Raw genomic sequence first — 15796 nt, 5'->3', positions numbered from 1 at the left:
CTTCTCTGAGCAAGCTTTTGGTCACACCTCCTAATTTCTTAGTTTTGTTGTCCTTTGTGTCCATGGAATGTTTTTCCACATTAGAGGCACTATTTAAGTCCTTGTTGCTGCTACTACTTGGAATTTTTTGTTCAGTTTGTCAATCTACTAAAAGAGTTGAATATTGTTTTGTTCATATTTCATGTATTATGCTGTATAATTGTCTTGTCTACAATTCTTAATTGTGCACTGATTTGTCAAACAACTTATTCTAACTCTACTATATATAACACTGGTGAGTTCTTTCCTCATTATTCCTGACACCATCATGCAGAAGTTGTTTCCACTTTCCTACTGTAGGGGGCAGTATCATTATATTCCGTGAAGTACCAATTCTTCATTACATTACATTTTCTTAATTTGTTGCACTGTTTAACCATGAGTATAAATGTTGTAACGTAGCCAGGGTGATGGAAGATATTTGCCCCTTATTACTGTCTCCCCTTCACCCTCTCTTGCATTTCTCTGTCCTCGCCCTTTGCTGTGGTCTGGCATTTCTGTTCAAAGTGAGGCAGTAATGTCCCGCGTAAACATAGTATGGGTCCATCATAGTTCTTTTTCCCTTTGTCCCTCTTCTGCTTTGTCCTCAGTGCTGCATTGCCTGCCCCTTGTCCAGGCCTTTCGCCTCTGCCGGGGTGTTGAAATAATGTTCCTTATTTTTGAAAATGACCCAGAGCCTGGCTGGGAACAGCATTGCAAATTTCACTCTGCTTTCGTATAGGGCCGGTTTTTCCTGGTTGAACTCGGCCCTGAGCTTTGCCAGGTCTGCCCCTATGTCCTGGTAGACTCAGATTCTATGTCCTTCCCAGCTGCTCGCCTTTGTCTGCCTTGCCCACCACAGGATCCTCTCCTGATCGTGGTATTGGTGTAATTTGGCAATTATTGCCCTTGGCTGTTCCCCGTCTTGGGCTTTGGTCAGAGCAAACAGTGTGCCCTGTCGAACTCCAGTGGTTTGGGGAAGTTGTCCCTCCCGACTAGGTTGCCCAGCATCTGAGCCACACAGTCCGTCGGGTCCCTTGTCCCTTTTGGCAGGCCCACAATCTGGATATTCTGGCTCCGGGACTGATTCTCCTGGTCTTTGACCTTCCCCTTCAGGCTCCCCTTGGTCGTCACAAACCTTTTGATTTTGGCCTCCAGCGTGACAATCCTGTCGCTCTGGTCCGTCAATGCCTTTTCCAGCCCTAGGATCTTCTTCCCCTGAGCTTCCAGCTTCTTCCCCATTCTGTCGATCGCCGCCTGCATGGTGACCAACGTTTCCATCACTGTCTACTTTGACCGTCACCTGGATCTCCACTTTTGTTGCTTTCCTCATTGCCCATCAGTTCCTTGTCAGGAACGTCTTCCATCCATCTTCAGGCCAGTGTGGGGAGGCCGTTTTTCAGGTCGTCTGTCTCCCTCTCTCCGGCGTGGACGGGACTCTTCGCCTTGTGGGTCCGCCGACTCGTCCACCTGCTGTTCGTGTCCTTTTCCTCCGCTCCTGCCATCTCTGCGGCCTCTCGAGGTCCCATTTGTTGGCATGTTGTTCCTATTCTTTCCTTTTCTTAATTGTGGGTGAACTAAGTCCGAATTTTCGTGCAAATTCGACTAAAAGTGCTTATTTGGTTGTATCCTGGAGGAGAGACATATGATGTGCGAATGCTCAGCACATAACCGTCACTTGAAGTCCAATGTCTCAACTAATGTTCTTAGTAAAAATTTTGCTGTTACGAACGGTGAGTTTTTTAACATGTGCAATTGCCATTTTTTGGGGGTGGCCTCATGTGGCATATAACCTGGAAGAAGAACTTCATGTTATCCTCCAGGCTGCTGCGTGGCAACACATGTGAACAGCATGGGGATCATTGGTTTCAACCTAAATTATGAGCTGAAATCCTAGAAGGAAACTCGTTCCTACACCTTTGGGCTGAGAGATGAGAGTACTTCTGCTGAGCCAAGGCTGATACAGTTCTTGAATTTTATGTTGAACTTAGTTGGATCATCATGGAAGTATTAGAACAGGGATGGGAGTGAGAGTTGAGGTAGCTGATCATAGAGAACCCAGGTCATACTTACAAACAAAATGGAAGAGTTCATCAAAACAGTCACCCAACAGTTATCCTAAAATTGAAACAAAAATGTGACTAGCAAATACAGATATGGAAGAAAGTGTTGTTCACTTGGAGGAGCTTCAGGAGGAGGTAAATAGGCATGTTGAATCTGACTTTTTATGTCAGAAAGTGCTAAATGGTGTGTGAAAAATCAGTGAACTGAGCTAAATTTTGGGAAAGCTCCATATAGAAAGCACAAATGGAAAGTGTGCAATTCTGATGAAAGGATGACACCCAGACTTTGGGTTTAATTTTAACCTAATCTGCCTATTTATCATTTCTGCTTAAACTCCCATCCTGACTAAACATATATGTATGGTGGCACACTGTTCATGAATTTTGGTGAGCAGAACATTGATGCTTCATAGTTTAGCACATTTGAATTATCCTTTGAAGCTTGGTGAGCAGATGACTTGTACGTATTCTGCTTGTCTGATCAATGTGTCTGTTTAGATAAAGCAAAATATTTGAAAGATAAAGTGGCATTACCCAAAAATGTCTTAAATCCAGTTTTAAAAGTATTTCTAATTTTAACTTAAGCAAAATGAAATGCTATGAATAGAATGCAAAAGTAATCCAAGTATCGACCTGTTTTATTTATCCCACCTAATGATGCTGTGTATCCAGAGTACCTATGACTATGGAAGACAATTGCTGCAGGCCACAGTAGTGCTGTGCCAATCTCTGCGATGCACCACAAGGTCATCAGGAGAGACACTACCAAGACTGAACAGAGTCTGGAAACAGTTTACAGTGACGTCGGAAGAAAGGATTCACAGATTGAGTTTGGCCTACACATTCAACTTAGCTGCTGAAAAGGTTGTGTTTTATTTTTTAGCCTCGAAGTGTTTAGATGTTTGAAGTATTTTTCTTCATCACTGCTCTCCTGAAGGTGGTGACTCTTTTCTTTCATTTATGGGCTTGGTCAATATGTAAACATTTTATGTAGAATGGCCATTATAACCAAGCCTGATTCTGTCATTATCTGAAGTTTATCTGTTCACTTTGTAGAGAGGGCCACTGAGTGCCAATCAGGAATGGGAAGCATGTGTGATTTTATTTTCCTCCTGACCTGAGGGATTGAGATCAGTTGTAGTGCCAAGCTATCATCAAGGTTAACGCCACTCAGATCTAAAAGGAATTTTCTGGCTATGTATTAGTCTATAGCATATCATGTACAACAATTGCTTACTCAGCCATTATAAGAACACTTTGTATGAATGTTTTTCTTATGTGAAGGAGGAACTTCAGTAAAATAGGAACTGGAAACGTTTGCTTCTGAGTAAGTGTCTGCCAGCAATTTTCTATGATTGTTGTCAAATGCTCTTAGTTCCAGTTTCAGTTTCACTGGATTCAACCATTTTGTAGAAACTGATGCACAAGATAGTAAGTTCACCCCATTAAATTGGTGCGAATGGAATATACCTATTAAAGGGCTCATGGTAGCTGATGTCTGCGCATTGATTTCCAATCCCCATTTGTATTCAGTAAGAGTCAACACTCTGCAAACTGGGGAGAAGAGAAGTACATTTCTAACAAGTAACTAAAATGACCAGTCCCACTTACACATATATGGCACACCCACTCTTTCAAGTTAAATAAGCCCACAAAAAGCTGTGTATTAGAATTATTTTATAATTAATTGTTCACAAAACTTGCCACTTACCAAGGTTTATACTGAATGCTAAAACAGGTTTATTTTTGAAGTTAAAACATTGCCCAAAATGTTTATTTTTCATGATGAATTGCAATGGTTTAAATAAAATTATGCCTTTATATCAAGGCAGTTTTCATATCACAGAATGGTTCACTTTTCCCCAATTTTTACAACGTTAACAATTAAAATTGCCTTCGCTCAGTTTTACTTTACTTTTGAAGAATCGTGTTGTGTCATGACTGTTTCCATATGCATAGCTGCGATGGGGATGCTTAATTTTAAAGACCCTAGTTTGTTTCATGCTTGTATTTTAATAAGCAGGTGAAAGTGAAGTAAATTCACAGTAAAATAATATAGCACTGCTTTGTAAACAACATTTTATATTTTCAGCAAAACCTATACCGTTGAAGTATAAGTTACATATGTGAGCAGCTTGATACTTCAGATCTAATATTCTGGCACAGACTTCCTAACTACGTATATGTTCTTCTTCTTTAGAATTGACTAGGATTATATTCAGAACATGGCTATACAACTACCTTTTTGTTTCATAACTTACAATTTTTTTTCTTCAGATACTAAAGGATAATTCTCAATTGGAGGAGCAGACTGAAGCCTGGAAGGAGTTTCTAGAAAAAATTGATGAAGTTGAAGTCACTGGAAAATCGTTATTAGATAGACTAACAGTGCCTGTGGTTTACCCTGATGGGTAAGATTTTACATTGTTGACATTTATCTGTGCATGGTATCCATACAGCCAATTTGGGCAGTTATTATCATCTAATGATCACTAATGCACTTCATAATATTGAGAAAATATTTTTATCTTTCTGATCAGCTTTTTCACAGTTTTTATTCTGGTGGTGTCCCTAATGTAGAAAACATTCCACGGCTTTTTCTATGAAAGATGTGACAGGTTAATGTAATAAATGAATGAATTATATATAATAATCGGATGATTAGGACAATTTTGTTAAAAATTGCAGAGGAAGAGAGGCTTAGGCAGAGAATTCCAGCGAGAAAACCAATGCAGTTGAAAGCTCTGCTACCAATGTTAACAGAAGTAATGAAAAAAGGCCAGAATTACAGCACTAAAGAGTGTTAGAGTGGGTATAAAGCACATTGTAGAGATAAGGGAATGAATTCTCTGCTTGGGAGACTATGTTCTCCCGCTGGAGGAGAATTTCAGCTGATTTACAATCCCCCAGAGGGCGCAAATCAAGATGTAATTCCATATCCCTTGGTCATGCAAATTTACGCATGGCGAGGCATACAAGACTCTATTGGGCTGACATTTTGAGCGGGCAGCCAGATAGCACCGCAAAGCAATCCCATCCCTGGATTCCCAGGTCCCCTACCCCTTCCCCCAAGTATGATGGTGCCCCACCCTCGGGACCCCCTAACTAAATGGACCCCCTGACTAAAGGTCCACTCCCACCTCCCAGAAAATAGACCCCTGACTGGAAGCTATAGAGCAGACCAGACAGAGGCAGTGAAAATAAATGCACTTACTGGAATTTCCACGTGTCCATTCCTCGAACAAGAAAAGTTGTGACCTGTGTCCAGACCCCTCACATCCATTAGCTGCAAGCCGTTCGTAACTTTCTAGTAGTGGGCTGAGATTGACAGCTTCCACAAATCCCTTCAGTTAGGGGATCGGGGTAGGGGCGGGGGGGATCTTTGGGTGTTCTCCCTATGAAAGGGAAAGGGGTCCCTTGGGGTTTTCCCTATTAAAGGGGGAGGGGGGGGCTGCAGGTTCCCCATATTAAAGGAGGGATATGTGGGGGTCTGGTAGAGGAGGGGTGGTCAGGTAGTGCATTGTGGGAATGGGAGGGTGGCCCTCAGATGGACCTTGCGAGAAATTCCCCAAAAGGGTTCCCTTGGCCCACCACCTCAGGGCTGCACTTATAAATACCAGAAGTGATTTGTTGCCATGTGATACCCGGCCCAGGGAACCAGAGTATCACAGAGGGCCGGAGACTCTGGTGTCGGATCTGCTAAATGGATGCAGACACATTCATTTACATGCTCACGCTGGCACGTGTTCTTAAATCTCGATCCTGGCACCAGCGGGGGACGTGCGGCACCAAACCCGATTTTCCCCCAACTCACGATTCTCCGTCCCATTAGGAAACGCACTTCAGGAAGAATCCAGCCCAAGATGTGCAAAGTCATGGAACAATTTGAAGAGGAAGATTTTAAATTCAATGTAGTCAGGGTCCAGAAACAAATGTACTTCATCAAGGGCAGGGTTGATGGGCAATTAGAGTTGAATGTGGGAGAGGAGACAGGGAGAAGCTGAATTTTCAACAAGATTTATGGATGTGCTAAGTGAGAGTGGGCTGCATATGAGCAATGTCGCACAGCCTTTTGGCTTTCTCAGAGCACCATCATTCAGTTATAACTGTACTTGGGAACACCTGATGTCGATACTGGGTAACAGACTCATAAAATAAAGTGTTCTAGATTTCAGCATTAGCATTCTTCACTGTAGCACAGAGCTCATTCGATATTATAGGTTATGCACTCTATTGTGATCAGTATGCTATGTAAAACCAACTGTAATTTTCCAGATGCTTATAATCTGATACCTTCTCATTAATTTGGCATTATCTATATGAATCGCTAAGATTGTACAAAAGAAGTTAAGTTTGCTGTGGCAATGTATATTCATCTGCCTGAACATAATATAAGAACTAGGAGCAGGAGTAGGCAATCCAGCCTCTCGAGACTGATCGCTCATTCTTCTAAACTCGAGAGAGTATAGGCCTAAACTGCTCCATCTCTCTTCATAAGACAAACCCTTCATCTCTGGAATTAATCTCGTGAACCTCCTCTGAACTGCCTCTAATGCAACTACATCCCTCCTCAAATAAGGGGACCGAAACAGAACACTGTACTCCAGGTGGAGTCTCACCAATTCCTTATAGAGCAGCAACTCTTCCCTACTTTTATACTCTATCCCTTTTGCTATAAAGACCAGAATTCCATTTGTCTTCTTTATTACCTGTTGTCGCCTAAATTGGATATGATCCAGCAAATTTAAGTTAAATGTCAAAAGGATTTTCTTCTTAATATAGGTTGTGCCTCGTTTATCTTATAAAATTATAAGATGCATGTTTACGCTCTGTGTCCCCACAGACTTTCTCTTACAGGCAGTTTGGAGAGGATGGAACCAGATAAATGATGCATTCTTTACAAGAACTGAGGAATTAATTTCAATTGATTGTGTTAAGGTGGAGAAGGGGAAATTTATACACGTTTGAAATAATCCTGGGCAAAATTACTAACAATCATTCAGAATTCCTCACTAAACATCATTGTGGTTTATTTTCGGTGTTTGCTATATTGTATTTCAATAATTCTGCTTTTCCACATTTAAATGTATTCTCAATATTTATTTAACAGAACTGAACAGTACTTTGGAAGCCCAAGTGACATGGCCTCAACAGCAGAACATATTCGAGAAAAGATGCGATTGGTTAGCCAAAAGAAGCCACAACCGCCAGAACCAATCCCAAAAGACAGTTAATGGGTCAAGCCTTTAGCATATGGCCAATAGCAAGACTGGGAGTCACCTACTCAGCATATCATTCAGATACGAGAAATTTGTTTTGCTTATGTTGACACTATTTTACATTTGAAAATGGGTGCACAATCCAGGTGTGCATAAAATGTGAAATTTTAGTAATGGACCTTGGAACAATTTTTGCGTATAACATGCACTGTTATACTTTGGAAAATAGGTCTGATATCTCTTCTGTGCATTATATGTCTAGAATTATGGTAGAAATATATACTACAGATGAGGGAAACAGAGACTCCATTCCATGCATATTCTGCACAGCTTGCATTTGAATACGGGCCATTGTCAGCTTTGACTGTAAAAGCCATATTGACTAATTAATGTTGCTGCAATGACATTACGATCTAAGAATAACATAAGAGTGGAATATAAAGCATTGCACTGAACTGAATTCCTACCCCAAGAGCTTTACAGTCCTGTCAACTGTTAAGTTTAGTGGTTGGCACAAAAGCTTAATGGTGCTACCAAATCTTTTAGAATGTCCATGGACTAAGCAGTCCCTTTTACTGTTCTTAGACAGGTGCAGTGGTACTTTTAGGCTTTTAATATATCTGTTAGTAGATGTTGATAAAATGTTTCCCTTACAATTATGTCTTAATTTCTGATTTTTAAAAATGTTGCTGCTTTACTTTGTGCCAATATGAAATGTACACTTAAATGCCTTTGACGTAATTTTTTTTTCTTCAATATCTAATATGTTTTACATATGACAATTACATCCTAAATGATACTCTGAGATAAGTACCTTTTTTAAAAAAAAAAAACAGATAAATGACTATTTGTTTTGACAGCCCAACATTTTAAGCAGCAATTTGGCATTGAAAATTCATGGTTCTCATCCTTGCAAAATAAAATGCAACATGTACACTGTGTATTACTTACTTACATTTGTCTCCTTTGAACTGGTATGAAAAGGATTTTTTCAGTTGAAAAACCCGGATAAGAGCCATGATTGATAAAGTTTAAAAGAGGTGACTACAATTAAGTGATGTAACCCTTGAGTCTAGTAATGGAAGGGTAGAAAAACTGAGTGATTTCGGAGTTAAGAATGAATCAGAAAAGGAGAAAGTGCAGTGAGTCTTGATTTTAACATGGAAATGCAGAGAAGAGGAAACCTATGTGGGACAAAAGATCTCTGATTTGAGGTCAGACTTCATTTGGGTAGTTAGATTGAGAAGTTGGATGTAGTGCATAGAAGGTGTGCAAGATCAGTCAGAAGTATTCATGAACATGAAGGCAGCCTGATCTCCCAATTCTCGCTTTGATAAGTGGCTGAAAAGAAAATGAGCAAAAATGAAGTCTTCTGTTCAATAAAGCTAAAATTTTGTAATGGCAAACAAGAAGTTGATGTGTAATTGGTTGAGGGAGATTCAGGGAAGAGATAGATAATAGTTTTGAACTTTGGTCTGCCATGGACACTGTCTTGGGTTCAGTGACACAGTCACATTCGTAAGAAGTGAGAATGTCTTACTTATATGGAAGTTGCCTCACACTTTCCAAATCTATTTATGTAGTACTGTAATCTAGGGGTGTAATAATTGTGCCTCCTTGTGATCTGGATGATATCATGTGTCCTCGTGTACACCATCAGTGTCTCCCAAGGCAGGTATGGTGAATTTTGATAATATTTACTTAGATCATGATCTGTCTTTGTGTAGTGATATAAAGATATGAATATGTTCTTTTTTTTAAATCTTTCTCAAAGGAGCCTTCGAAAAACTGAAGTTAATGGGAATCTTCTCTGCTGGAGTCATACCTAGCGCAAATGTTGTTGGAGGGCAATCATCTCAGTCCAGGGACATCCTCAGCTTCTTCATCAATAACCTTCCCTCCATCATAAAGCCAGAAGTGGGGATACTTGCTGCTGGTTGCACAATGTTCACCATTCATTACTCCTCAGATACTGAAGAAGTCCATGTCCATATGCAGCAAGGCCTGGACAATATTCAGGCTTGGGCTGATAAATAGCAAGTGACATTCATACCACCCAAGTGCCTGACAATGACCATCTCCAACAAGAGAGAATCTAACTATCTCCCCTTAACATTAAGTTGCATTATCGTCGATGAATCCTCCAGTATCAGCATCCTGGGGGTTACCATTGACCAGAAACTGAACGACAAGAGCAGGTCAAAGGCTGGAAAATCTGCAGCCCAACTCTCCTCTTGACTCCCCAAAGCTTGTCAACCATCTACAAGACACAAGTCAGGAGGAGTGTGATGGAACAGCCTCCACAATCTATACGAGTGCAGCTCCAACCGTCAAGAAGCTCAACATCATCCAGGACAAAGCAGCCTGCTTGATTGGCACTCCATCCACCACTTTACTTCACCAATGATGTACAGTGGTAGCAGTGTGTTAAGCACTTAAGATAATTATTCAATATCGTTTTGAAAGCCACAGTTGAATCCGTCTTCATCTAATTCGCAGACAGTGCATTTCAGATCCTAACTACTTACTGGGTAAAAAAAACACCTTCATGTGTTGCCTTTGGTTCTTTTGCCATTCAACTTAAATCAATAACCTTCAGGCAGCACAGTGGCATATTGGTTAGCACTGCTGCCTCACAGCATCAGGGACAATTCCAGCCTTGGGTGACTGTGGAGTTTATACGTTCTCCCCATGTCTGTGGGTTTCCTCCGGGTGCTCCAGTTTCCTCTCACAGTCCCAAGATATGCAGGTTAGGTGGATTTGCCCTGATCAATGTGCAGGGTGACAGGGATAGGGCAGCGGAGTGAACCTGGGTAGATGCTCTTTCGGAGGGTTGGTGCAGACTTGATGGGCTGAATGGTGTCGTTCTGCACTGTAGGGATTCTATGGTTCTCAACCCTTCTGCCAATGAGAACAATTTCTCCCTATTTGTCCAAATCCCTCAGAATTTTGATCATCTCTATCAAACCTCCTCCCAACCTTCTCTGAAGGAGAACAACTGCAGTTTCTCCAATTCCTTCATGTCCCTCATCCCTGCAACCATTCTTGTAAACTTTTTCTGCACCTTCTCTAAAATCTTCACATTCTGCCTAAAGTGTAGTGCCCATAATTGGACACAATACTCCAAGCAAGGCAATACAAGTGTTTTATAAAGGTTCACCTCAACCACCTTGCTTTTGTACTGTATGCCTCTATTTACAAAGCCCAGATTATGATATGCCTTACAAACGTATTCTCAACCTGTCCTGCCACCTTCCATGATATGTGTACCTATAACCCCACGTCACTCTGCATCTATGCCCCATTTAGAATTGTATGCTTTCTTTTACATTGCTGTTCCTCTTTTTGTTTCCTTCTGTAGTATATTGTTTCACACTTCTCTGTCTTACATTTTATTTGCCACATGTCCACCTTTTCCACCAGCCTATGACCTCTTGAAGTCTATCACTATCCTCACAGTTCACAATTCATTCAAGTTTTGTGTCATCTTCAAATTATGAAATTGTGCCCTACGCACCCAGGCCTAAGTTATTAATATAGAACAAATTGATCAGTGTTCTTCATACCGATCGCTGGGGATCCCTGCTACATATTTGTGCCTAGTCAGAAAAACAACTGTTCACCACTACTCTGGTTCCTGTCATTCAGCCAACTTGATATACATGCTGCCAGTGTCCCTTTTATTCCATTGGCTTTAACATTGCTAACAAGCCTGTTATGTGGCACTTTATCAAATGCTTTTTCGAAGTCCTTGTACACCACATCAACTGTATTACTCTCATCAGTCCTCTTTGTTATCGCATCAAAAGGCTCAATCAATTTAGTTAAAGTGCAATTTTCCCTTAATGAATCCATGCTGGCTGTATTTAATGAATCCACCTTTTGTCCAAGAAAATTAATTTTGTCCTGGATTAATACGTTTAAACGTTTTCCCACCACTATGGTTAAACCAACAAGCCTATAATTTTTGAACATTCACCCCGTGTCTGTGAGGGTTTCCTCCAGGTGCTCACAGTCCAAAGATGTGCAGGTTCAGTGAACTGGCCATGCTAAATTGCCCCTTAGAGTCCAAAGATGTGGGGTTAAGGGGTTACAGGTTTTGGGTAAGGAAGTGGGCTTAGGTGGGGTGCCCTTTTGGAAGGTCAGTGCAGATTCAATGGGTCGAATGGCCACCTTCTGCACTGTAGGAATTCTATAGATCATTGCGGGGATTATCTTTACACCCTTTTCTGAACATCGCTGTAACATTTGCAATTCTTCGGTCCTCTAAGACCACCCCTGTACCTAAGAGAGATGCGAAAATTATGCCAAGCGCCTCCACAATTTCTACCCTAACTTCTCTTTGTATCCTCGATGGCATTCCTCCTGGTTCTGGTGACTTGTCAACTTTTAAGTACAGCCTGCCTTTTTAATTCCTCTTTACCAATTTTTAGCCCATCCAATGTCTCAACTACTTCTACTTTCAATATGATTTTAAAAGCATCTTCTGCCTTAGTATATATAGATGCAAAGTACACATTTAGTACCTTAGCCATACCCTGTGCATCACTAAATCTCTCTTTTGGACCAAATTAACCCTACTCCTCCATTTACCATCCTTTTATTGTTAATCCCGTAGAATACTTTTGGATTCCCAATTATGTTGGCTCTCAGCCTCTTCATTCTCTTTACCTCACTTATTTCATTTTTCACTTCCCCTCTGAAGTTCTCATTTACATTTTCAAAGGTCCCAGGTTCGATACCCGGCTTGGGTCACTGTCTGTGCAGAGTCTGCACGTTCTCCCCGTGTGTGCGTGGGTTTCCTCCGGGTGCTCCGGTTTCCTCCCACAGTCCAAACAAAGATGTGCAGGTTAGGTGGATTGGCCAGGCTAAATTGTCCTTAGTGTCCAAAATTGCCCTTAGTGTTGGGTGGGGTAACTGGGTTATGGGGATAGGGTGGAGGTGTGTGCTTGGGTAGGGTGCTCTTTCCAAGAGCCGGTGCAGACTCGATGGGCCAAATGGCCTCCTTCTACACTGTAAATTCTATGACAATTCTATATGTCATGTCAACCCTTTTTTTTCTTCATCTTACTTTACCCTTTATCTTTTTTGTCACCCAGGGAGCACTGACACTGTCCTTCTATTCCCCCTCAAAATGAACGTTAGCTGTTCCCAAACCACCTCTTTAAATGCAGTCCTTGGTTCCCTTACAGTTGTCAATCTGTAAACTTGTCAACCTTTCGTTCCAATTTATGGGGGCCAGACCCAATGCCAACCCTTTGAAATTGGCCCTACTACAATTAATTATTTTTACTCTATTGTTGTGTTTCCTTTTGTGCAGATAATCTAAACTTTATCATGCTATGAACTCTGCCTCCAAAATGTTCCACTATTGGTACTTGATCCATTTGACCCACCTCATTCCTCGAAACCAAACCCGGTGATGTTTCCTGCCTGTTGGATCAGAAACAAAAAATCTTCTAAACATACTTCAGAAACTGTTCAGCCTCTCTGTCCTTTCCACTGTTACTATTGATGGATTGATTTACTGTCACATGTACCAAAGTACAATGAAAAATATTTTTCAAGGGAACGTACACAGTACATACACAGTAGACAAAAAGAATAATCGACAAAGTACATTGACAAATAAATAATTGGTAACAGTGCGGAACAAGGGGCCAAGCAAAGCAAATGCAACATGAGCAAGAGCAGCATAGGGCGTCATGAATAGTGTCTTACAGGGAACGGATCAGTCCAAGGGAGAGTTGTTGAGGAGTCTAGTAGCTGTGGGGAAGAAGCTGCTCCTATGACTGGATGTGCGGGTCTTCAGACTTCTGTATTTTCTGCCTGATGGAAGGGTCTGAAAGAGGGCAAAGTCTGGGTGCGAGTGGTCTCTGACAATGCTGTCTGCCTTCCTGAGGCAACAGGAGGTGTAGACAGAATCAATGGGAGGGAGGCAAACTTGTGTGATGCGTTGGGCTGAGTTCACCACAGCCTGCAGTTTCTTGTGATCTTGGGCCGAGCAATTGCCATACCAAGCTGTGACGTAGCCGGATAGGATGCTCTCTATGGCACATCTGTAGATGTTTGCAAGAGTCAATGCCGGCATGCTGAATTTCTTTAGCTTCCATAAGAAGTAGAGACGTTGTTGGGCTTTCTTGACTATTGCATCAGCTTGAGTGAACCAGGACATATTGTTGGTGATGGTGACCCCCAGGAACTTAAAGCTATCGACTATCTACACTTCGGAGCCATTGATGTAGACGGGGGCAGAATAATTAGTCCCCCATTGTAACTGCTCTATAGATTTTACACCAGTCTGTAGTTTTCCTTGCATATGTCAATCCCCATATCAATAACAATGATCCCATCCTCCCACCAAACCCCAAACATTACCCCGCATGTTCACACAAACAAATGACAAAAAGGAATTAGGGTTCACCCATAGTCGCCATTAACACACACAGCCCCCCAACCCTCCCACCCACACGCCCCAACTAATGTTCGATGTTATGCAGTTATATAGAATATGGAATTTACAGTGCAAAAGGAGGCCATTCGGCCCATCGAGTCTGCACTGGCTCTTGGTAAGCCCATACCTCCACCCTGCCCCCATAATCCAGTAACCCCACCCAACATTAAGGGCAATTTTGGACACTAAGGGCAATTTAGCATGGCCAATCCACCTAACCTGCACATCTTTGGAGTTCTTGAAAGTGCATAATGAATAATGCCCATGAATTGTCACCCTCAGTTCAAACTTAACCTTCTCAAGAGTCAAGAATTCCAACAGGTCCCCCCACCGTGCCCGGGCACAGGGTGGAGAGGTTGCTCTCCACCCCATCAGGATCCGCCTTCGGGCGATCAACGAGGCGAAGGCTACAACATCTGCCTCCGCACCCGTTTCCAACTCTGGCTGGTCCGACACCCCGAATATGGCCTCCCGGAGGCCCGGGTCCAGTTTCACGTGCACCACTTGAGAAATTACCCTAAAAGCCTTTTTCCAGTAATCCTCTAGCTTTGGACAGGACCAAAACATATGAACGTGATCAGTGAACCCCCCCCCCCCCAAAGTTCACACACATCTTCTACTTCTTCAAAGAATCGGCTCATCCTCGCCCTTGTGAGGTGTGCTCTGTATACCACCTTCAGCTGTATCAGCCCCGACCTCGCGCACAAGGTGGAGGCATTCACTCTCCGGAGCACCTCACACCAGAACCCCTCCTCCATATCCTCTCCCAACTCTTCCTCCCACTTTGCTTTGATCCCTTCCAGTGGTGCCTTCTCGTCTTCCAAAATAGCTCCATAAATCGCTGACACTACCCCTTTCTCCAGTTCCCCTGTCGTCAGCATCTCCTCCAGCAATGTGGAGGCTGGCTCCACCGGAAAGCTCTGTATCTTCTTTCCGGTAAAATCTCGAACCTGCATGTACATCACACTGTTTCTTGTCAGTCACCTTATATTTGTGCCCTCTGGTCCGTGATCCTTCCATGAATTAAATCATCTTCTCCCTACCTAATCTGTCCAGACCCCTCACAATTTTGAACTCTTCAATCAAATCTCTTAATTTTGTTCAAGGCAAATAGTTCTAATGTCCCCAATCTATCCAGGTAACTGAAGTTCTACTTCCATGGAACCATTCTCGTGAATCTTTGCTGCACCCTCTCAAAAACCTTAACATCCTTTCTAAAGTGTAGTTGCCCAAAATCGGGGACAAATCTCTAGTTGAGCCTGAATGAATGCTTGTACAGGTTTATCATAATATCCTTGAGTTGTACTCAATACCTCTTAAATATAGCCCAAGATCCTGTATGTTTTATTAATAGTTATACAAGTGTGAATTTGTCTCAAACTATAAATGTTTAGAGACTTGCCTATAACACATTGTCACGCATGCTTAATTCTGTTCAGAAAATTAACACCACAGGTACAGAGAAATAGCCTCTTAATGACCACATATGCTGTTTTTTTGTTTCTTTAATCTCTTTCTTTCCAACATTTTTTTGTCATCATCCTCACTAACTTGTTCAAAGTCTCACCCATACCCTTCAACTTTTTCTATCTTCCCTCCCTATACCTCTGTAACCATTTACATACTTTTTTTTTTCTTCTGCACTTTCTTATGCCTTTCAGCTATTAATGGTTCTCCTTCATTCTCTGTCTGCCAGAGAGTGGTGAATCTACCACAGAAAGTAGTTGAGGCCAAAACGTTGTGTAATTTCAAGGAATTAGATATAGCTCTTGGAGCTAAAGGAATCAAGAGATATGGGAGGAATGTGGGACCAGGGTATTGAGCTTGATGATCAGCCATGATCGTAATAAATGATGGAGCGGGTTCGAAGGGCCGAATGGCCTCCTGCTGCTTCTAGTTTCTATGTATGTATGTTGCTTTTTGTCATTTTGCCATCCCTCAACTTTCTCTTTGTTCCTCTCTTCTGTTCTTTCTGTTACCCTTCCTTTCTGTGTCCTCTGTTCCTCTTTCGCTCCTTCCTTTTCATTGTACGTTCTAATGGT

General features: G+C 41.9%; 1 protein-coding gene across 6 annotated transcripts in view; it reads left to right on the top strand.

The window, feature by feature from the left end:
* The window catches only part of sestd1 (SEC14 and spectrin domains 1), a 275430-nt gene extending 267189 nt beyond the window's left edge, over window positions 1–8241 (top strand). For all 6 annotated transcript variants that reach the window (XM_072477346.1, XM_072477354.1, XM_072477310.1 and 3 more), the window contains 3 exons: window positions 2754–2945; window positions 4359–4492; window positions 7192–8241. In XM_072477346.1, the coding sequence (XP_072333447.1) occupies window positions 2754–2945; window positions 4359–4492; window positions 7192–7315 (450 nt within the window). In that variant the 3' untranslated portion in view covers window positions 7316–8241. The remainder of the gene's footprint in view (window positions 1–2753; window positions 2946–4358; window positions 4493–7191) is intronic.
* The last annotated feature ends 7555 nt before the right edge of the window (window positions 8242–15796 follow it).

This window comes from Scyliorhinus torazame, chromosome 2, assembly GCF_047496885.1.
Source record: "Scyliorhinus torazame isolate Kashiwa2021f chromosome 2, sScyTor2.1, whole genome shotgun sequence".
NCBI lineage: Eukaryota > Metazoa > Chordata > Chondrichthyes > Carcharhiniformes > Scyliorhinidae > Scyliorhinus > Scyliorhinus torazame.
The sequence above is the reverse complement of the archived record's forward strand: the minus strand, read 5'-3'. Positions and strand labels throughout refer to the sequence as shown.